General features: G+C 42.1%; 1 protein-coding gene across 4 annotated transcripts in view; it reads left to right on the forward strand.

Annotated features, from left to right (window-relative positions):
- The window catches only part of LOC139475859 (tubby-related protein 3-like), a 97,051-nt gene extending 72,447 nt beyond the window's left edge, over window positions 1–24,604 (forward strand). For 2 of the 4 annotated variants that reach the window (XM_071259069.1, XM_071259068.1), the window contains 9 exons: window positions 6,470–6,556; window positions 7,553–7,773; window positions 10,495–10,704; window positions 11,374–11,486; window positions 12,680–12,779; window positions 13,889–13,987; window positions 14,667–14,754; window positions 15,395–15,478; window positions 17,761–24,604. In XM_071259069.1, coding sequence (XP_071115170.1) covers window positions 6,470–6,556; window positions 7,553–7,773; window positions 10,495–10,704; window positions 11,374–11,486; window positions 12,680–12,779; window positions 13,889–13,987; window positions 14,667–14,754; window positions 15,395–15,478; window positions 17,761–17,894 — 1,136 coding nt within the window. In that variant the 3' untranslated portion in view covers window positions 17,895–24,604. The remainder of the gene's footprint in view (window positions 1–6,469; window positions 6,557–7,552; window positions 7,774–10,494; window positions 10,705–11,373; window positions 11,487–12,679; window positions 12,780–13,888; window positions 13,988–14,666; window positions 14,755–15,394; window positions 15,479–17,760) is intronic. The other 2 variants (XM_071259072.1, XM_071259071.1) reach the window with 1 other exon arrangement.
- The last annotated feature ends 301 nt before the right edge of the window (window positions 24,605–24,905 follow it).

A 24,905-nucleotide genomic window follows, 5' to 3' on the forward strand; every position in this document is an offset into this window, starting at 1 on the left:
TCTAAGCCCTCTACCCTCATAACATATCTAAACAGAGAAACCTACAAATTGTCAAACAAATAGCTTTGGTTAGGTCTACTGAATCTAGTGATTGTTAAGAATTGTCGTTATTCGTATTGGGTGCATTGTTTTTAGAGTGTCATCTATGTAGAAATTGTTGGATCCCAGCAAATAAGAAGTCTTTGTGCTTCACTGTCTGTTTCCACCAGTGTCGAGTGACACTCTAGTGGAATGATACTCCTGACTGTGTGTTATTTTGTAGCTCGTATTCGTAAGCATGAGGACTGGACAGAGGGGTCACTAGAGAGTGACCATCTGCAGATGAACACTGAGGAAGACTACTCAGCGATAGACTTCTCTGCTAGTGACAGTAAACATCCTAGCTGTCTGTCTCAACTGTGTGTGTAGCGTGTTGGCAGTAGATGCTAGATAGACGTAGAACAGGGTGGACAGAGGGGTCACTAGAGAGTGACCATCTGCAGATGAACACTGAGGAAGACTACTCAGCGATAGACTTCTCTGCTAGTGACAGTAAACATCCTAGCTGTCTGTCTCAACTGTGTGTGTAGCGTGTTGGCAGTAGATGCTAGATAGACGTAGAACAGGGTGGACAGAGGGGTCACTAGAGAGTGACCATCTGCAGATGAACACTGAGGAAGACTACTCAGCGATAGACTTCTCTGCTAGTGACAGTAAACATCCTAGCTGTCTGTCTCAACTGTGTGTGTAGCGTGTTGGCAGTAGATGCTAGATAGACGTAGAACAGGGTGGAGAGAGGGGTCACTAGAGAGTGACCATCTGCAGATGAACACTGAGGAAGACTACTCAGCGATAGACTTCTCTGCTAGTGACAGTAAACATCCTAGCTGTCTGTCTCAACTGTGTGTGTAGCGTGTTGGCAGTAGATGCTAGATAGACGTAGAACAGGGTGGAGAGAGGGGTCACTAGAGAGTGACCATCTGCAGATGAACACTGAGGAAGACTACTCAGCGATAGACTTCTCTGCTAGTGACAGTAAACATCCTAGCTGTCTGTCTCAACTGTGTGTGTAGCGTGTTGGCAGTAGATGCTAGATAGACGTAGAACAGGGTGGAGAGAGGGGTCACTAGAGAGTGACCATCTGCAGATGAACACTGAGGAAGACTACTCAGCGATAGACTTCTCTGCTAGTGACAGTAAACATCCTAGCTGTCTGTCTCAACTGTGTGTGTAGCGTGTTGGCAGTAGATGCTAGATAGACGTAGAACAGGGTGGACAGAGGGGTCACTAGAGAGTGACCATCTGCAGATGAACACTGAGGAAGACTACTCAGCGATAGACTTCTCTGCTAGTGACAGTAAACATCCTAGCTGTCTGTCTCAACTGTGTGTGTAGCGTGTTGGCAGTAGATGCTAGATAGACGTAGAACAAGGTGGAGAGAGGGGTCACTAGAGAGTGACCATCTGCAGATGAACACTGAGGAAGACTACTCAGCGATAGACTTCTCTGCTAGTGACAGTAAACATCCTAGCTGTCTGTCTCAACTGTGTGTGTAGCGTGTTGGCAGTAGATGCTAGATAGACGTAGAACAGGGTGGAGAGAGGGGTCACTAGAGAGTGACCATCTGCAGATGAACACTGAGGAAGACTACTCAGCGATAGACTTCTCTGCTAGTGACAGTAAACATCCTAGCTGTCTGTCTCAACTGTGTGTGTAGCGTGTTGGCAGTAGATGCTAGATAGACGTAGAACAGGGTGGAGAGAGGGGTCACTAGAGAGTGACCATCTGCAGATGAACACTGAGGAAGACTACTCAGCGATAGACTTCTCTGCTAGTGACAGTAAACATCCTAGCTGTCTGTCTCAACTGTGTGTGTAGCGTGTTGGCAGTAGATGCTAGATAGACGTAGAACAGGGTGGACAGAGGGGTCACTAGAGAGTGACCATCTGCAGATGAACACTGAGGAAGACTACTCAGCGATAGACTTCTCTGCTAGTGACAGTAAACATCCTAGCTGTCTGTCTCAACTGTGTGTGTAGCGTGGTGGCAGTAGATGCTAGATAGACGTAGAACAGGGTGGAGAGAGGGGTCACTAGAGAGTGACCATCTGCAGATGAACACTGAGGAAGACTACTCAGCGATAGACTTCTCTGCTAGTGACAGTAAACATCCTAGCTGTCTGTCTCAACTGTGTGTGTAGCGTGTTGGCAGTAGATGCTAGATAGACGTAGAACAGGGTGGAGAGAGGGGTCACTAGAGAGTGACCATCTGCAGATGAACACTGAGGAAGACTACTCAGCGATAGACTTCTCTGCTAGTGACAGTAAACATCCTAGCTGTCTGTCTCAACTGTGTGTGTAGCGTGTTGGCAGTAGATGCTAGATAGACGTAGAACAGGGTGGAGAGAGGGGTCACTAGAGAGTGACCATCTGCAGATGAACACTGAGGAAGACTACTCAGCGATAGACTTCTCTGCTAGTGACAGTAAACATCCTAGCTGTCTGTCTCAACTGTGTGTGTAGCGTGTGGGCAGTAGATGCTAGATAGACGTAGAACAGGGTGGACAGAGGGGTCACTAGAGAGTGACCATCTGCAGATGAACACTGAGGAAGACTACTCAGCGATAGACTTCTCTGCTAGTGACAGTAAACATCCTAGCTGTCTGTCTCAACTGTGTGTGTAGCGTGTGGGCAGTAGATGCTAGATAGACGTAGAACAGGGTGGAGAGAGGGGTCACTAGAGAGTGACCATCTGCAGATGAACACTGAGGAAGACTACTCAGCGATAGACTTCTCTGCTAGTGACAGTAAACATCCTAGCTGTCTGTCTCAACTGTGTGTGTAGCGTGGTGGCAGTAGATGCTAGATAGACGTAGAACAGGGTGGACAGAGGGGTCACTAGAGAGTGACCATCTGCAGATGAACACTGAGGAAGACTACTCAGCGATAGACTTCTCTGCTAGTGACAGTAAACATCCTAGCTGTCTGTCTCAACTGTGTGTGTAGCGTGTGGGCAGTAGATGCTAGATAGACGTAGAACAGGGTGGACAGAGGGGTCACTAGAGAGTGACCATCTGCAGATGAACACTGAGGAAGACTACTCAGCGATAGACTTCTCTGCTAGTGACAGTAAACATCCTAGCTGTCTGTCTCAACTGTGTGTGTAGCGTGTGGGCAGTAGATGCTAGATAGACGTAGAACAGGGTGGAGAGAGGGGTCACTAGAGAGTGACCATCTGCAGATGAACACTGAGGAAGACTACTCAGCGATAGACTTCTCTGCTAGTGACAGTAAACATCCTAGCTGTCTGTCTCAACTGTGTGTGTAGCGTGGTGGCAGTAGATGCTAGATAGACGTAGAACAGGGTGGACAGAGGGTCATGTCTATAGGACATTTCACATGCTATAACCGACCATGGAACATCCAGGTCCCCATGGTCGGACAAACATGCAGCGACCTTAACGCTACGATTGTCGTAAGCCTATGTTAAAGTATTGGAATTATGATTGTATAAGCACGACGATCGCGTTGTGGAACAGGATCAGGATCTTTATGGAAAGTTTCCAAACATTAGAATTACATAAGGAGGCTAGTACCAGCACTTCATATAAACTTCTCATTTCTTTGGGAAAGATTTATGAGTAGTATAGTGTGAAGATGTTTATATAAATCAGAGGTATGATCGAGGCAGTTTATAATGTTGATAAAGTAAGATCTGCCTATATGTGGCAAGTAAGGTGGGAGCACCATGGACATGGGGTAATAGGGATAACTTAGTGTCTGGACCCACTTGCTCAAAGACCTTAGCACTAAGAGCTTTGTAGGTCTGTGTTGAAGTTGGGTATCGACAATGGTCTTAGCGCTGTGGTGGCTTTGTGCAAGTGGGTCATAGAGTTACAAAAAGTAGGAGAGGGGCTAGTGTGTTACAACTGATGAGGTGTTGCGTGCCATGTGCGTGACTCTCTGTTGATGCTAGAATGTGCCATATGTAATCATCATTTGAAGCTAGATTATGTTATGGATAACTCTGCTGACGTTAGACAGTGCCATGGGTTATTTTCTGCTGTGACATGATCTGCTGAAGTTGTCTGTGTCTTTCAGAGATTTCTGATGTGATGTGTGTCTGTGTCTTTGTCTTTGTTCTAGACGCTTTGTTAATCCAAGCTGGTATTCTGACAGAGGGCTGGACTAAAAATCCCCAATGGTCAACTTCAGATGTGGAACTACCCAGTAACGTGACTTTGTCGCTGGCTATATGATACTAACAGACTTACATCTTTAAATGTACTGTTTTATGTGTATGAGAATGACTAAGTAACTATGTTTTGCTGTGAAAGAAGTAACATTGTGTCTATATCAAGTGTATGAGCACACTTGATAAGGTCATCCATGTGTGTTATCTGCTCTCCATCATCCATCTCATCCATCTCATCCAATTACCTATCAGTTCTCAAATCTTCCTACCACCAAGCAAACACTATGGTTGGGTTGATAGGTCCTCCTCCACCCAGTGGACCCGGGAAGATTCTGGGGTAGAATAGGTCTTCAGCAACCCATGCTTGCCATAAAAGGCGACTATGCTTGTCGTAAAAGGTGACTAACGGGATCGGGTGGTCAGGCTCGCTGACTTGGTTGATGCATGTCATCCCAACTGCGTGGATCGATGTTCATGATGTCAATCACTGGATTGTCTGGTTCAGACTCGATTATTTACAGACTGCCGTCATATAGCTGGAATATTGCTGAGTGCGGCGTAAAACAACAAACCAACCAAATCCTCCACCCAGTGATGATCTTTCCAAGGAACCTGTGAAGGTCGGGATTAGAATAGGTCTTCAGCAACCCATCCTTCTTGTAAAAGGCGACTGCTTGTCGTCAGATATGGATGGTCAGGCTCGCTGTCTTGGTTGATGCAAAACATCATATCCCAATAACTTAGGTCGATGCTCGTGATGTCAATCACTGGGTTTTCTGGTTCAGACTGGATTATTTACGGACTGCCATCATACAGCTGGAATATTGCTGAGTGCGGCATCAAAAAGAAAACAAACATAATACCCTACACCTTTACTTATGGAATGTTCCAAACTTCATTCTAGGTGTGGTATTGTGTCATTCCCGAACACTTAAGTTTCAAATAGCACACTTTAGAACAAAGAAAGAAATTAACAACCAGTGAGGATATGCCAGGCAAGGATAGCTCAAACATAGGTAGACTTATGCTTCTTATTTTTAGCAGTAGTTATTGGGAGGCCAAGGTCCATGTTAAACGAGGTGATCCTAAGACAAGGTTAAGAATGCTAGTTTCATGAGCTGTTTAGATCAAATAATAGGCTCTGATTGCCATGCTGTTTTCAGCATTGTTATTCTCTCCTCCTAATCCTTGCTAATGACGCAAGATAAATAAGACTGCCAAAATGTTTCAAGTCAAAATTATTCAACCGGTTTATGTGACTGGAGGGAAAATTCAGAGAATTCTTGAAGGAATCCAGAGTAGTAGCAGCAGTAAGCTGTAGAATAAACATGTACCCGTGAAGATCCGTCTGCAGCAACCCTTGCTTGTTGTAACAGGCGACTAACTGAATCGGGTGCTCAGGCCCTGACTTGGTTGATGCATATCATCATATCCCAATGAATGCTCATGATATCAATCAGGGGATTGTCTAGTCCAGACACGATTATTAACAGACCATTGTCATTTATCTGGTCTTCTGATTGGCTTGGATGTGGGCTTTGTGTTACAAGATATATTCTTCATATCCTGGTAGTCAACACTGGGATTGAGTGCAGAAAGGATTATTTGGACATGTTATACTTAAGATCTTCCAGCCAGTATGTAGCGATGGCATCCTTAAACACTGTCATTGGTTAAAAAATATAAATATATAATACATATATAACTAATATTATTTTTAAAATAAAATTATTTTCTCTTTCCTAATGATGAACCTATGGTGCATTCTATTAAGTTGGATGATGAAAAAACATTATCAAAAGGACCATTACTTTAAAAAAATAGTTAATTGAATTGGTCTTACGACATGTTCAGATAGAGGCTGTTTGTTAGCAGACAGGGATTGGTAATGAATCGTATGTCACTCCCTGACCATTAGTAATCAATCAACTGTTACGCCTTGGCTAACACAGTTGCTATGTCATCACTGTGGTTAAGATTTTAACTCACTCACTCACTTTGCCATCAGGGAAAATGAGCTACAGTACCTTACATTGGTCTTCCCTGTGTTATGTGTTGGTTTTGGGGTATACCATTACACTAATATCATTATTTGAGTTTTTTTGTACACTTTTTTCATTCTTAAACCTATAGCCTTTCCCATATTCAGACGCATTATATAAGCTGTTTGTTTGCTTCAAATTATCTGCGTGACCTAACACCGGTTTCTGATCAGCTTAAGATTATTGCTCACACACACTGCACCAAGGTTAAGCCAGCTCAAACTAATCTGCTGACTCGTGCCATTTCTGTTCAGATGAAAACAGCGGCAGTGCAAGACTGACTCAACGCGAGCTGTCAGATGCTGTGCTGAAGACAGTATCGGGTATTACAGTCAACCGAGGTCATTACCTTATAGCACAGTAGTATCCAAACCAGTACTGGTAGTAGTTCAGTAATAGGTGTATCAAAGTTATATAGAGATGTACCATACCTGGAGTGGATTCAAACCAATGTTAGTCATCACTATTTCCCATGAAAGTGATGTACTTAGTATCACACAACCAGGAACAGGGGACGTCTAATGTTATGAAGTCAGTGTTCCCGTTTACTGGTAATTACCAGTTTTTACCGGTAAAATTAGGCTTGGACCGTTATTCATGTGACTGCCAGTCCCTGTGGACTGGCAAATAAGGTACCTTATAAATCTTTGTTGTTGAACAAAACATTGGCGATCAGATAAGTATATTTTTTTAACAAAGTCAGCTTGTCTGTTACCATCAGGGTTTCCTGTTGTCTATTTTTTGTGCAAGGAAATAACAGTTCGGTTTGCTTTGAGGTTAAATATATATTTGTAGTGAATTAGTCTCGAAATACTAAAAAAAACCTGAGAAAATTGTGACTGAACTTTGTGTGAATGACGTGTAGATCTAACTAAGTTACTTCAGGGATGATGTCATTGCATTTATTTGTTGAAAGTTGGGACTTACAAAAATTAGGGACTGGTAATTTTTAGAGTTGCCAGTCCACCAGGACCGGCAGTTTCCAAACCCAACGGGGACACTGGAAATGGAGGTGTTTCACCATGTAAGGTAGACCTGAAGAGTCTGAGGTGCTGCAGCGTGTGAAGGATGAGCAGCCATGATGTCTGTGTGTCTTGTGTTGCTAATGTTGGGAGTGGCTTGCTTGTTGCTTCAGATTTTCCTTGCTGAATCTGTGTGATAAACTCTAAGCTTAAATCAAATCTGTCTAAATCAAAGGTATCAAGTGTACTTTGAAAATCATGAAGCATGATTTCTTGGATAATATTGTATCATAAGTAAGAACATGTTTGTTGCAAGTTTGCTGTTATGCTCATTGCTGTTTGACCTGGACCTAAATGGGATATTTTGCTGTACAGATAGTGATGCTGTCACACCGATGAGGTCACAGCGAGCTGCTCACAAGACTTCATCAGCAGGGACGTTATCCACAATCATCACAGACCAGGAGGATGATGATGTGGACACTGAGAGTATGCCCATAGCCCCCCAGCCTCCCAGGTCTCCCAACCCTCGAGCCATGAACCAGAAAGATGCACCATCCTCATTCACAACAGAGAACTCATCACAGTTCAATCAGGTACTGACTCAACCACCTCTCACCACCGCAAACACTATACACACAATCACCCAGCACACGCACACGATCAACCAACACACTCACACGATCAACCAACACACTCACACGATCATCTAACACATACACGATCAACCAAAACATACACGATCACCCAGCACACGCACACAATCACCCAGCACACACACACGATCATCTAACATACACACAATCACCCAGCACACGCACACGATCACCCAGCACACTCACACGATCATCTAACACATACACGATCACCCAACACATACACGATCACCCAGCACACGCACACGATCACCCAGCACACGCACACGATCACCAAGCACATACACACAATCACCCAGCACACGCACACGATCACCCAGCACATACACACAATCACCCAGCACACGCACACGATCACCCAGCACATACACACAATCAACCAACACACTCACACGATCACCCAACACACTCACACGATCATCTAACACACACACGATCGACCAACGCATACACGATCACCCAGCACACACACACGATCACCCAGCACACGCACACGATCATCTAACACACACACGATCAACCAACACACTCACACGATCAACCAACACACTCACACGATCATCTAACACATACACGATCAACCAACACACTCACACGATCAACCAGCACACTCACACGATCATCTAACACATACACGATCAACCAACACATACACAATCATCCAGCACACGCACACGATCAACCAACACACTCACACGATCATCTAACACACACACGATCGACCAACACATACATGATCACCCAGCACACGCACACGATCACCCAGCACACGCACACGATCACCCAGCACACACACATGATCACCCAGCACACGCACACGATCACCCAGCACATGCACACGATCAACCAACACACTCACACGATCATCTAACACACACGATCAACCAACACATACACGATCACCCAGCACACACACACGATCAACCAACACACTCACACGATCATCTAACACACACACGATTGACCAATACACTCACACGATCATCTAACACACACACGATCGACCAACGCATACACGATCACCCAGCACACACACACGATCAACCAACACACTCACACGATCATCTAACACATACACGATCAACCAACACACTCACACGATCATCTAACACACACACGATCGACCAACGCATACACGATCACCCAGCACACACACACGATCAACCAACACACTCACACGATCATCTAACACATACACGATCAACCAACACACTCACACGATCATCTAACACACATGATCGACCAACACACACACAATCACCCAGCACACACACACAATCACCCAGCACATGCACACGATCAACCAACACATGAATGGTCATCCAACACACAGAGACTAACGGAGACCAGACTCTCACTATTAGCACATACCGGTAGTTTATACAATGTCTGGCCTTGAAATATGACTTACATAAGGAGTGCCAGATCTTATGATATCTCCCAATCAATCCCAAAAAAATCAAGTTATTACCTTTTTGTAGTTGTACTACATGTTGGATTCAAAATATTAGCAGTTTTCTCACATTTCTACAAACTATGTCTGTAAGAGGAAGTAGCCATATTTGGTTTCCAGCTTTGATAAATTAAGAAGTTGGAATTGTTAGCAGAACAGCATTATTCTTTCATACAGATTAGAAATGTTTGTTTGAGCTAGTTTGATTAATGTTATCTAGAACTGCACAAAATTATCTCTTTTGAATTACTAATAGCAAATTAGGGCAACAAGAATCAATTTTTGGTAATAAAAGTCCCCAGTTACTTGATGTATGTGATGTAGCAAGCTAAAAATAGGTTCAGTTGCTGCTGACATTTTTAGTTTTTGCATTGCAAAGTGGATCCTTAAGTTGTAATTGCTTTTGGCCTTTTTTTTAAGCAAATGTCTTATTTATGAACCGAAGATTTATAGCCACAGTGCTAGTTAGGTTCCTGAGAGATTCATGGCATCAGTAAGAGTTAATGTAGTGGTTCTTTTGCTGACATACATGTTCTGATTTCTTAAATCATATGCATCTTGAATCTTCCCCCCAATTCCCCCCAAAATTACCACATTTATCTCCCAAAGAACCGACTGCCTCCGTGGTCTAGTGGTAGAGCGTCCGCCCGGAGAGCGGAAGGTCCGGGGTTCGATCCCCGGCCGCGTCATACCAAAAGAGGTTAAAAGATGGTACTTGTTGTTACCCGGTCTGGTGCTGGGCATTAAGGGGCTAAAACAAGGACTGGTCGGCTCGGAGTCTGTACACTGTATCTGAGTGGGGTATTCATGTTAAACTGCGGCATGGTATCTCAGTGAGCTAGCACTATAAATTGGCATCAGTCCGGACTAGTACAAGCAGCCACACACACACACACACACACACACACGTACATGCACGTCGCTATATAAGTGCAATATCTTGGACGCGACGTTGAACCCCATTTCACCTCACCTCACCCAAAGAACCTTTGACAGATAGACACATGCACACACATACGCATACACATGTGATTTTCATCCTTGTGGGTGTTTCTTCCAGATTAAGCTGTTGTTAACCCAACTCACTCCTGTTTACTGATGGTAATACCATTCGATTACACCATTCCCCCTATCTTCCTTATAATCTACAAGGAGCACAGCCTTGCTGTGATGTGTTTGTCTTAACCTGTGCTTATCTCTGCGGGCAGGAAGGCAACAATGCTGATGGACCTGCCATGGGTGCTGTTGGTCCTCGTGTGTACACCCCCGACCCCGGTGAGGATCTGGATGACTTCGTTCTGCGCCCCGCGCCCCAAGGGGTAACTGTCAAATGTCGTATCACCAGGGACAAGAAGGGTGTGGACCGTGGTATTTTCCCCACCTACTTCCTTCACATGGAGAAGGATGATGGCAAGAAGGTGAGAATAGCCATGTTATGCCTTCTGCTCATGTAGACTGTCAGAACTCAGGTCAAGAAAATGATCTGCATGATAGTATTCTTTCATACAATACTTTCTTCAGGCTGAAAAAAATAAAATAATTGGTTCTGGAGCAATGAATTTTGAAAATATAGTGCGGGCAGGCAGTGATTTTTTTATTTGATTTTTTTGCTTGTTCAAACTAATATGTAACCAAATAAACAGTTGTGTACCATCAACATGGGAAAGGGCCCCCCTACATTAACAAGCATCCAAACTCCTATTGCCGCCATGACCATAACACGAGATCCACGGTTAAGCAGTGTGCATGTAAGGGAAGTAACTTTGTGCTATATTGGATCGCATTGTTTTAAAGAATTAGGAATTTAAAAAAAAAAATTAAATGGAAATAAAAACGAAACGTGCACCAGAGTTTCTGATGATGTGATGGTGCCTTTGAACCAAGATTATTATTTTTTTTAGCCTCAGATATAATAGTTTATTGATTCGAGACTACTGTCTCACGGGTATACAGTTTACATACAAAATCTCAAACAATGGTCTTGATATTAGATTGAATAGAGATATCAGTCAGTGAAAAGACTGGTAGACTTTAGTCCACATTTGCCCTGAAGGTTTCGTTGAAGTTATTGCTTTGTGTGTCTGCAGACATTCCTGTTAGCTGGAAGAAAACGGAAGAAGAGTGCGACCTCAAACTATCTGATCTCAACTGACCCCACCGACCTGTCCCGTACAGGAGAGTCCTTTATTGGCAAACTAAGGTATGTTTGACTTTGTGAGAATCACCATCATTGGTCCTGTCAGTCAGTACACTTCATGTCATCATATCCCAAATGCGTAGATGGATGCTCGTGATGTCAATCCCTGGATTGTGTGGTCCAGACTCGAATATTTACAGACCGCCATCATATAGCTGGAATATTACTGAGTGCGGTGCTAAACAAGAAACAAACAAAACAGTATACTTCATCTGAGTTTGAATAAGCAGTTGAGATGAAAATACGTGATTCAGCAATCGTGTTTGTGATCATGATCTGTATGGCAAATGGCTGTGCACAGGGTACCTGAGTCCAATATTATCCTGAGTATTGGTCATAAGCTGCCAACACTCTGGTATACATCAACAAGCTGCATCCCCTGTGGTTAACATGCCTGTCAATGTTCACAGCAGCCTTGTTATACTACACTGATTGGGGTCATCAGTAATTTTTGGTATTATAAGTTGTAGTAGGATCACTTGGGGTACATGGGGCTTTATGCATCCCGTGTTAGGTTTAGACATGTTTTAATCTGCTGAGGTGAACTTGTCACCTGTCTTTCATTGACTTGAAAAAAGCATGCAGCTTTTTGCCTTTAAGGATTTTTTTCACCCACTGAGAAATCCAAGTGCAGCCTGTTTTCTTTGTGGTGGGGTATAAGAGATTTATGCTCCCACTGAGAAATCCAAGTGCAGCCTGTTTTCTTTGTGGTGGGGTATAAGAGATTTATGCTCCCACTGAGAAATCCAAGTGCAGCCTGTTTTCTTCGTGGTGGGGTATAAGAGATTTATGCTCCCACTGAGAAATCCAAGTGCAGCCTGTTTTCTTCGTGGTGGGGTATAAGAGATTTATGCTCCCACTGAGAAATCCAAGTGCAGCCTGTTTTCCTCGTGGTGGGGTATAAGAGATTTATGCTCCCACTGAGAAATCCAGGTGCAGCCTGTTTTCTTCATGATGGGGTATAAGGAATCTATTCTCCCTCTCAGAAATTTATTTCTCTTGCAAGCAGGATACCTTGTATTTTATCATTATCACGTGAACCAATCACATCTCGACATTCTGACATGGAGATATGATAAATGTTTTTGTAGTGAATAGCCCCAATACTAACCATGATCCCTAACTTACTTTGTTTAGTGTATTTAAGAGGCAGTGAATCCAATTCACTCACACTGACACTCAAATTTTCATTCCAGATCTAACCTGCTAGGGACACAGTTCACGCTGTTTGATAATGGTGACAACCCCAAGAAAGCTGGGGACGGCGCAAGACGGGAAATGGTTGCTGTTGTCTATGTGAGTAGTTTACTGCCTATCTATTGCTAACTCTCATAGCGGAAGATAATTTGTATCATGCTGTATGTTCCAAGTGGAATAAACTTGAGGGGACCCTGGTAAGGTCCCCAGGAACCTAGACCACCACCGTGGTCTAGTGGTAGAGCGTCCGCCCGGAGAGCGGAAACGCCAAAAGACATTAAAAGATGGTACTTGTTGTTACCCTGTCTGGCGCTGGGCATTAATGGGCTAAAACAAGGACTGGTCGGCTCGGAGTCAGTATACTGTGTCTGAGTGGGGTATTCATGTTAAACTGCGGCATGGTATCTCAGTGAGCTAGCACTATAAATCGGCATCAGTCCGGACTAGTACAAGCAGCCACACTCACACACACGTGTATGCACGTCGCTATATAAGTGCACTAATCTTAGACGCGACGTTAAATCCAATTTCACCTCATCTCACCCTAGTAACCTAAAATGGTCAGGCTCAGTAATTTGCATGATTGTGTGTCATCATACCCCAAAGGTGTGGGATGGAACTGATACATTTCCATGATGTAAATGGAATACTGCTGAGTGCTGCATAAAACAGCATTCATCACTAACCTCAATGGAATAGATGCTTTCCGGTGCCACATGAGGCTACCTTATGCTGTACATGCAGACCATAGGATCTATAAGTTCTCAATAATGCAAGGGTCCTGTGTGACCGTTCCGTGGACTAGTGGTAGAGCATCTGCCCGGAGAGCTGTAGGTTGGGGGTTTGATCCCCAGCGGCATCATACCAAACAGTAAAAGATGGTACTTGTTGTTACCCTGCCTGGTGCTCTGCATTATGAGGCTAAAACAAGGACTGATCTGCTCGGAGTCAGTGTACTGTTTCTGAGTGGGATATTCATGTTAAACTGTAGCATGGTATCTCGGTGGACTAGCACTTTAAAATCAGCATTAGTCCGGACTAGTACAAGCACCAGCACGCACCCATGCACGCACACACACAAACGTGCATGCACATCACAATATACCGTAAGTGCAATTTTCTTGAACTTGACATTCAAGCCCATTTCACCTCAGAACATGTGCAAGGTCTCTACTGTACATCTGCTGTAACACTGTCCTTGCTTTCAGGAAACAAATGTGCTGGGCTTCAAGGGTCCGCGCAAGATGACAGTCATCATCCCTGGGATGAATCTGGACCACGAGAGAGTGGACATCAAACCTAGAGGGGTGAGTGACGCTGTGGAGGTAGCTGATCAAGGGGACATAACTCTGGGGCAGCAATTGAAACATTTCTGTATTTCATATTTGATATCATTTTTTCATTATATTTTTTTATGAATGAAAGCTGTTCATCCCGTTGAAGCGAAAGATAGACGATTTGGATGGAGTCTGTCATACAGCTCGCAACTCTAGTTCAGAATACCCTGTGTTAACGTTTTTGAGGTTGCTTGATTAGAAAAACCAACTGAATCGGTGTGTGTTGTTACTGAATCGGTTTGTGTTGTTACTGAATCAGTGTGTGTTGTTACTGAATATGTGTGTTTTATTACTGAATCGGTGTTTGTTGTTACTGAATCAGTGTCTGTTGTTACTGAATATGTATGTTTTATTACTCAATCGGTGTGTGATGTTACTGAATTGGTGTGTATTGTTACTGAATCGGTGTGTGATGTTACTGAATTGGTGTGTGTTGTTACTGAATATGTGTGTGTTGTTACTGAATCGGTGTGTGTTGTTACTGAATATGTGTGTGTTGTTACTGAATATGTGTGTGTTGTTACCGAATATGTGTGTTTTATTACTCAATCGGTGTGTGATGTTACTGAATCAGTGTGTATTGTTACTAAATCGGTGTGTGATGTTACTGAATTGGTGTGTTTTATTACTGAATCAATGTGTGTTGCAGGATCATGATGGGCTGGTGGAGCGGTACAAGAGGAAACATATGGAGAACCTACTGGAGCTTCACAACAAGACACCGGTCTGGAACGATGGTCAGTACAACACTTCAACAACACACATCAGTGTGTCATCGAACCTGATCGGGCATTGTTGCCATCAACCATTTGTCTGCTGGGGCCAGACACAGTTTTCTACAGGCTGCTGTCATAAAGCTGGGATAATTCTGACTGGAGTTTAAACAACATTTACTCACTTACTACTAGGAGTGTAATGATATATAGTACTATCAAACCTTAAAATAGTACTATATCGATAGGAATTTATAAATGTCAATAGTATGCATAACAATTGATAGTTTCAATGGTTGCAATTCGTTATAAATAATACATATTTTAGGCGAATTTCAAACCTATCTGTGTTGTTGGTTAGCAAGGATTACGACAACTTCAGATTAGAGTTACTTCCCTTTGGTTTGAGGAAAATGGCCATCTTTGAAATTGTCAATAATACTTTATTCATTTCTATTACATTGATTAATGATATAATGAAGCCTTAATGTTGGTTTACTACCTTTGGAATACTATTGCCATAGTGTTAGCTACTATTACAATACAATTACCATCGTTAAACTAGCTAATAATCAGCCCTACTCAATAGTGAATTTGGTAAAATAACTCCCTCCACCAGATACCTACTGTTTATGTGATTATTAATGTTCTCATGGTGTTTCAGAGACCCAGTCCTATGTGCTGAATTTCCACGGACGTGTCACCCAGGCTTCAGTGAAGAATTTCCAGATTGTGCATGATAATGATGGTAGGTTACCAAGGTTACCAAGGTCTACAGTGGCTCCATTTCTCCACAGTAGACGCACTCAGGCAGAGTCCTTGAAATTTGATTTGATTATCTATCAAGAGAATTTCATTGAAGAATACCATATTTTCATCTCAACTGCTTACAATGTTGCTTATAATAGGGTGGACCGCCTCCGTGGTCTAGTGGTAGTGCGTCTGCCCAGAGAGGAAGGTCTGCATCTACCAAAAGACATTAAAAGATGGTATTTGTTGTTACCCTGTCTGGCGCTTGGCATTAATGGGCTAAAACAAGGACTTGTTGGCTCGGAGTCAGTATACTGTGTCTGAGTGGGGTATTCATTTTAAACTGCGGCATAGTATCTCAGTGTGCTAGCACTATAAATCGGCATCAGTCCGGACTAGTACTAGCAGCCACACAAACACACGTGCATGCACGTCGCTATATAAGTGCAATAATCTTGGACGCAACGTGAAACCCAATTTCACCTCACCTATTATAGAGTGGCTAATTTCACTTACTGTTTTGTCTACCTTTAGAATGTTCATGTGTTTAGTGAGCTATTCGTCCCCAGGGTTTGACCTCTTGACGCAGGACTTCTGCATGTTTGGAGAGGCTTTTATCCTAAATACTTGTAATCCTATCATGTTTGACACAGCATATCTTTGTCAGTCTGTACTGCTCTCCACATTAAACTGAAACTTCTCGACACAATATGTGGGACTCAGATCTAGGGCGGGAAGCTTATCCATGGCAGGTTCTCAGATCCGTGGCAGATTCACAATGTTATATATTATATCAAGTTTACCATGATCTCTTATCCTTGATTGGACAATCTATTCAATTGTTATGTGACGTCATGTTGAGATAACGTCACCACTCCTTGCCTGTGGTGATGTCATTAAAGTTTAATGTCTAGTACTGATAGACACAGTGATCAGTCAAAAAAAAAGAAGAGGAAGAAACCATTATCAAAAGACCCAAATGCCAAATCAATTTTTTTATTATTTTAAAAACCCCAAAAAGTTTGTCGTGTAAAGGCTCTAAATCCGAAGTGGGGAAGCGTGAAAATATTTTAGCAGCTCCAGCAAGTGAGCAAAAAATATATCTACAAAGAACGGGAACGTTTTAAGGAAATTACTGACTGTGAATTTAAACAGATAGGTAAATGTGTAAGAACTGCATGCCTTCAGCCTTGACTCCAACATTTAGTGACAGACCATGATGTAACTGAAATACTGTTCAGGGTGGTGTAAAATAACAATCCCCTGCCAGTATTCATAATCTGTCTCTGTGGTGTAGTGGATAGAGTGTCTGCCCGGTGATTGCAGAATGTCTATGGTTCGGTCCTGGGCCTCGTCATATCGAAAACGTTAAAAGATTGTACTTGTTGTTACCATCCCTGGTGCCCTGTATTAAGCATCTTCCCGAGGCAAGAGAGTTAACTGACTTTAGAAGTCCAGTTTCCACCCTTGCCGAACTAGGCTGGAATTCCTGGGCTCGATCGTAGTGCCACCAGTGGTTATTACGAGTAATGACGCTTCTAAACCTCTCATATGGACAAATCAGATTCCACCTTTCGGATCACTTGCATTTGATTCAAACAAAGTGGCGGCGCACAGTCAAGACGATCTGATAGATTATCAAGATCTATTGTGATAAAACGAGTCTTACATCGCGAAGTGCATCTTGATTAAAATAATGAAAAGGTTTGGAAAATATCAGTTGTCAACGAGTTGGAATTGAACGAAATCAGCACGAAAGTTTGCGAACCAGGATTTCGATTATGTTACGCGATTTTGATTGGACTATGCATAGACTCATTAGTCCAGCCAAAATGTAACTCCATAATACCAGCCTAGTTTGGCAAGGGTGGAAACTAGACTTTTATAGTCAGTTAACTCTCTTGCTTCGGGGAGATGTGTATTAAGGGGATAAAACCAGGACTGGTCGACTCGTAGTCTGTTTACTGTATGTCTGAGTGGGGTATCCATGTTTAACTGCAGCATAGTATCTCAATGGGCTTGCACTATGAAATAGCGCAATATTCCAGCTATATGATGGCGGTCTGTAAATAATCGATTCTTCTCCAGACAGTCCAGTGACTGACATCATGAGCATCGATCCACGCAAATGGAATACGATGACATGCATCAACCAAGTCACGGAGCCTGACCAATCCCATTAGTCGCCTCATATAACTAGCACGGGTTGCTGAAGAGCAATTCTAACCTGGATCTTCACAGGTATCACATCATAGTTAATAACTTCCTTTCTTGTTACAGTTGACTACATCGTGATGCAGTTTGGCCGTGTGGCGGAGGACGTGTTTACCATGGACTTCAACTATCCCATGTGTGCTCTCCAAGCCTTCGGCATTGCTCTCAGTAGCTTCGACGGCAAGCTGGCGTGCGAGTGACCCTCATCTATGTACATTATAGGATGGCTGATGGACAAGTGGGAATCCGAGTGATGTAGTACTGTCTGCTGCATGGCAACACTGCATGGCAACGGGGTGCAATCATTAGGAAAATCTATATCTCTATATATATGTATATACGTGTACGTAGACAGAGCATGACACGGCCCCGTGCGAGCCCGACTTGCCGTGCAGAGCTTATAGCTACGAGAAGGGTTATTCACAAAGTATCTAGCTTTGTTGTCTTTCAAGATCTAGGTCACAATAAGTTCAAGTGCTAATAGGAAACTTGAAGGATGTTCGGACTTACCACAGCAGGCAGGTGGTAGTGTGTAGTTAGGGCTGCTCTGTGCACTCGGACATTGACTTCTACAAGTGTGTGTTCTTCAGACAGGGACTGGATGGGTGGGCCTTACGACATCGGAATCTGGAGGCGTCATCAACGGCTTCAGCATCATCCCCATGGGTAGACTTCATCAGGACCTGGCGTCTCCTTGTCTGTACACATAGACATGCTTGCCGAATACCATAAAGTCTATTTTATAAACTAACAATTTTGAGTTACTCTCTAGGTACTCGGTAAACGTAGCACCTACTCAAGTGTGCATCATGTTTTGCAAACTACTTAGAGTTTATTAGAACTTCTATATTCCGATGCTATAGCTGTGTGTGATGTGATTGGCTGGGGATCCAGCCAATGGTTGTGAATGTTTGTTTTGTTTGTGAAGTGGTTGTCCTAGTTACGTAATGACTTAGAGGAAATGAATCAAAATATGACGAAGTTGAATGACAACAAGCCCACCTCTTCCCTTCCTTTGTTTGTGGATTCTTTCTGCGTGTCTGATGTTTTATTTATTTGATATTTTGTTGTGCTGTTAGCGACTCAGTGACTCCGCCCATTTCACAGCAATGGCGGCATGGCGTACCCACACTAGCCGTCGTCCTACTGCCCCCCCATATTCATGTGCACATTCCAGCAATGCTGTGATCCATCACTCGACACCCACCATGCGTGGGACGTAGAAACTAAATAAACCAATCTAGATTTCAGCTTCGTATCATCCATCTTTTACAAATACATGTTCAAGACATTTCTTTCAATTGATCTGGAGATTATTTTGGAATTAGCAAACTCATTTTTTTTATGAATATATTTACATGATTAGATATCACGATCATCAAAAGCCCATTTTTTTTAGCAAGTAATTAATCAAATGTCAGTATTCAGTGTGACGCAAGTCATTTCACTGATGTCAACCAGACATTCAATGATTCTCTTGACTCATGTGATTTGTTGTCGCTGCATATGTACTGTGTTTGCACAGTGTTGAAGAAACTGCTACGGGGGGTGAGAGTGAATGATGACTCGTGCCATCCTATGCTGTGTGTTTTGTGTTCACTTACCTTGACCCTGGTAGCAGTGAAGGGACTGGTAATTTATTATAGGAGTAGGGGAACGGTGAGATAAGAGGTCATGAAAAAATGACCGAGCTAAACAGATGGGGTCACCAACACTTTTCACAACTGTCTGTATAGAGGCATAAAGAAATGACAAAATTCTATTTTTTCATATGAAATAGTTATAAATTTGAAAAATTTGAACAGTATGTAAGGACTGGTAATTTATTACAGGGGGAAAGGTCATGAAAAAAAGTTAAATGTTAAAATTATTTTGGGTTTCTTGAAAAAATGGGGGTAGCAAAATATGATACAAACCTAAGACCAATCGCTTCCCCCTACCCCTACTACACCCCCACCCCCACCCCCACCCCCACCCCCACCCCCACCCCTGCAATAAATAATAAATGGCTGGTTCCTTAACTACTTACCAGAAATATTTTTGATTGGAACTAACATATTTTGAGTTGATGATAGTTGAGGGATGTAGATCTGAAACTCATCCTTGGCTTACTGCCTATGTTTTACAAGTTACTTAATTTGTTAAACTCAAATGTTGTTGTTGTGACAGACATGTTTTCAGACATGTCAGCTCTGCCCCAAGAGGTCGTGTTGTGGTAGCCGCTTAAAGAAATTTGTGTTCATGCGAAAAGGAAGAGTTTGCACTGCTTTTTAGTACCGGATTTAGAGGCTGATTTCCATGCCCCTTTAGGTCAAATCCTTTTTAACTTCACAGCGGTTGTCTCCCCTGTTCATGGTTCTGATACAGATGGCGTTGTAGTGGTCATCACCTTGTATATGCATTTGACAGCTGCCTTACTATCAGAGTGTAAACTACATCTCGATACTGACATATTGTGTATGGACATAATATTTTGTGATGGTCATAATAATCACAATAGATACAACTTGTTCTTACTTTATCTGTGCGTATCGGTCATAAGAGTGTGTGTTTTGTCTGGTTTGTGTGTAACCTGGGGTGTGATACACATTGGTGTATATTGGCATCCGCTGTATTTGTCTATTGTGAGATGATATTCGACAATACCATATTCAACGTAATAAGCTCCCAGGGAGCTCTCAAAATTAGAAATAGGGGGCTCTTATTAGAATAATATTTTGGTGAAAAAAACAGAGTTGAAAGATAAATTTTGTGGTTCATGCTGACAGCCTGAAATGTTTATATACGACATATATATATTTTTCCAGAATTTAATTGCCCATAATTAAGGATGCATATAACACACGAGTGTGTATTATACATGAATAAGTAAGTCTTGTGTACATTGATCAATTGGAAGGGGTGCTGATTGGGATTGTTCACTAGCCAATATATTAAGTAATATCGATGTGGGCGCTTATTAGAGCGGGGCGCTTATTACGTCGAATACGGTATATCATATTGACATGTCTTTGTGTACACTTACATCATGCTGTTTGTGTAATAGCTTGAATGTATACTTCTCAAAAGAAGATAAGAACAACTGATTTTTTCATATTATGGTTAGTTTCATGACAGATTAACCATAGTCATTTGAAAGAATCTGTATTCTTACCTTTTTTAAAGCAGTATATTTACATCTTTGGTGGTTACACTGACCTCAGTATGTGATAACTAGTGTATTTGCATTCTTGGTGTATATTTCCACCTGGTGTATTTGTACACATCTTATGGATATCAACACATTGCATATCTGTACACAAGGTGTATATATATATTGTACACATAGTATATTTGTACATATATCCTGGGATATATGTCCCCAATATGGCCTACCAGTGACCTAGTTCGACGTGATGACCTCTGTCCAGTGATAGGTCACCTCAATCACCCTGGTGTTACAGGCATGTGTGCCACAGACACATTCTACCAATTCTGGAATACATGGCACCAGAATTTCACCCAATCTTATCAATATAACTGATGGAAACTGATGTATTTGAAGTTGAGGTTCATGTGAAATTCCTTAAAAACATAATCAAATTTTACTGATTGAAAAGAGAGACAATTATGAATTGACCATATGATAATGTTGTATTTTTATGATTTTACAATTAATCTGTGGAGAGAGTGGCTTTTACCTGACTATCGTAGGGCTGAATAATGTTCCTTGAAAACATGTATGATTGATGACAGGTAAATTCTGAGTCACGGTGTGCAGAACATTGGTGTGACCTGGGTTTAGAAAGCATCTTCATCTGAATGATTTTGTGGCAGCAGACTGAGTGACCACACCTGCTGCTGATACTATTGGGGAGGGGTGGGGGAATACCATTTTTTGGGATGGTCAGGGGGATGTATGTATGACACAAATGTGTGAGCAGGGATGTTGACAAAGGGACAAGCATAAGGGCACTGCTTGATCCAACAATTAGTTTCAGTTTTCTTATTGGTATGTATTTTTGTGATAGTCATTTAAGTCACTTCTGGAAGAAAAATGAATTCAACCCCCCTGACTTAGATAGGCGACAAACACCTTAGACTTACACAAGGCGACTATGCTTGTCGTTAAAGGCAACTAACGTGATCAGGTGGTCAGGCTTGATGACTTGGTTGATGCATGTCATCCTATCCCAATTGCGTGGATAGATGCTCATGGTGTCAATCACTGGATAGTCTGGTCCAGACTCAATTATTTACAGACCGCCATCATATAGCTGGAATATTGCTGAGGGAATAAAATAAAAGTTATGATCTCATACGTTCAAATTTTGAACCAACTATCCAGAACTGTAAGGTAACCCTGACTGGCTTCTACCATCCCTCCATTTTCTTCTCCATCTCTTCATTCCAAACAGGGGCGTCAGGTAGCCAAGTGGTTAAAGCGTTCACTCGTCTCGCCGAAGACCCGGGTTCGATTCCCGACATGGGCATAATGTGTAGAGCCCATTTCTGGTGTCCCCCCGCCGTGATGTTGCTGGAATATTGCTAAAAGCGGCGTGAAACCATTCTCATTCGTTCATTAATTCCAAACTATTGTCTTTAATTGATCCGTCATCCTTGGAACTTAACGTCCTGGGTACCCAGTAGTCAGTATCTTCAGATTCCTCTGTTGGTCCAACCTCTAATCTTGTACATCTAACAGATACTGTTGTTTCTGCCAAAATAATGACTCCTCACTAATTCGTTGATCCACTTGTAATATAGCTTTAACAAATCAGAATTTATGTCCATCCTATTTGTGTGTTTTGCTGTAATTTTAAGCTGTTGTTATTTTTGAAGATTTGAATCAACTGCAAAATGGTAGCAGTTGTTGATAATGAAATATTTGTTTTCTGTCCATGATGTGAAATAGGTAATGCATGAGCATGACCTCATTCAAACCTCCCTGCATGAGGTAAACAAGTTTGTTTGTGTTAATGACTGATCGAGATAGGAAACCAGACATGTTTTCATCCTACTGGCAAACTTAACTTAAGAAAAACCTGCATATTCCCAGTTCACAGGTGTAGCCTTACTGCATAAAAATAGTCCTTTTCATCAACATGAAAGTCTGGGTTAGAATTGGTTTTCAGCAACCCTTGCTTGTCGTAAGACGCGACTTACAGGATTGGGCGGTCATGCTCGCTGACTGGTTGATGCATGTCATCATGTCACTGGATTGTCCGGACTCATTATTTGCAGGCTGCCATCATAAAGCTGGAATATTGCCGAGTGTGGCATGTCGTTAAGCAAAACACAAACAAAATCATCAAGATAGGGAGATTTGGAGAAATAACCATGAGATGCAATGAGACGTGTCCCGAGTGAATGAAGCATGTGACAAGTCTTTGGTTAGTACTTACATTGTTCATTCACGACACAATCTGTGTTATGAAATTTATGATATGTTTTTGTGCTTTACACATTGACATTTTAAGAAAGAATATGAAAAAACCCATTTCAAACGTAAAACAAGGTAACCTTTGTGAAACTCATCTTCTCCTGGTGACGAAACATTATCAGTTTCTGACATATCATCGTATTGGTCTCATCAGTGCAGTAAAGGGGCACCAAGATGCCCAATCAACTTTTAGAATTGAAAAATGCACATGTGCAAAGATCTGAAAGTTATTACATTCAATTTTTCAACCATCCTTGTAATTTGCACTGAATAATGATGTTCTTCACTGAAGTGTCTTGCATTTTTGCATTCATGAATAGCCTGGCCTGCATATATTTGCGAACTGAGGGTTTACTGCAGTAAGGTTTTTCTTGCGTTTGTTTACCAGTACCGGTATCTTTATGTACAAGGCTGTACCAGCTCTATGTACGCAAGAACCATCGTCTACATATCAGTGTAAGTTGTCCACCATGGGCAGTCCAACACATTGCTGTGCATCGTGTAGAGAATGGGATATTTATGACAAAAAGCTGTTGAAAGTGCTGTATCATCAGTTTTGTTTGTGTATTCACTGTTGCCGATACGCTCTCATCATCCAAAGGTCCTCGTACATATCAAGTTTAGCAATCTGCTCAAAGTTTAAGGAGTTCCCATGTATATTATGGTAACATATGTAAAACATTCGCCATCTGTATTGAGGGCTGTAAAGCCATATCTTTACAGAAACAATAAAGGTTTTAAAAGGAAATGATGTGGTTCCATTGCACCTGCAACAACACAAGGGACTTCGGTATTAATTACATGAGAAATTGTTTTTGCATTATCTTTAATCTGAAATTGTACAAAAAAATAACATTTAAAAAATTCCAAGGCAGTTGACCCAAATTTCAAAGATTTGTATAAGGAACCATAGCATCCTCTTAAGTCCTGTTGATTATGGAGACTGATGAATAATGGTAGTTGTTTTTTTAGATGGAACAATAAAAGGTTATGTGGGCCTTATAAGCAAATACTGTTCTGTAAATGGCGACATTTACTATTTACTCTATATTGAGTAGGAACTGTATATGGTGACAATATGATGGTTGAATAATGTGTTTTGAAGTGAGACACATAGCTGTTAATATAATAGACATCTGTGTGAGAACTGAACCCACATCCAGATATCCACCCCCGAGTGATATTTGGTGAGTCGGTATGCTCTACATACAGACAGACAGACAGTCAGTCAGTCACACAGACTTGTATACAGGTCACACTTAGACAAGATTCACTTTGGTTTCTTGTCACTCTCCCAATCGGGTTCAACAAATACCGTCCTTTGTCATTTTATTTATTTTTATCTTTTACCAGAAGTATTTTGGGTGTAGCTTTCTTTCATTCACACGTGTGATCACCGGACATTCTCTCTATTTTGATAACAGTGTATATATGTACCACCGACTCTGTTATCTGCTCTCTTGAATGAAATAAAGGTATACAAGTAAATACATTGTTTCTGTCTTTACTACCCCTCAAACATGGAAGAGGCTTGTGATGTCCGAAATCTAACACAGTTGAAGCTTGTTATGTCCCCACACCCACACAGTAGAAGCATGTGATGTCCCCACACCCACACAGTAGAAGCTTGTGATGTCCCCACACCCACACAGTAGAAGCTTGTGATGTCCCCACACCCACACAGTAGAAGCTTGTGATGTCCCCACACCCACACAGTAGAAGCTTGTGGTGTCCCCAAACCCACACAGTAGAAGCTTGTGACGTCCCAACACTGGCACAGTAGAAGCTT

The sequence above is a fragment of the Haliotis cracherodii genome, unplaced genomic scaffold (genome assembly GCF_022045235.1).
Source record: "Haliotis cracherodii isolate W230 unplaced genomic scaffold, xgHalCrac1.p SCAF_3, whole genome shotgun sequence".
Lineage (NCBI taxonomy): Eukaryota > Metazoa > Mollusca > Gastropoda > Lepetellida > Haliotidae > Haliotis > Haliotis cracherodii.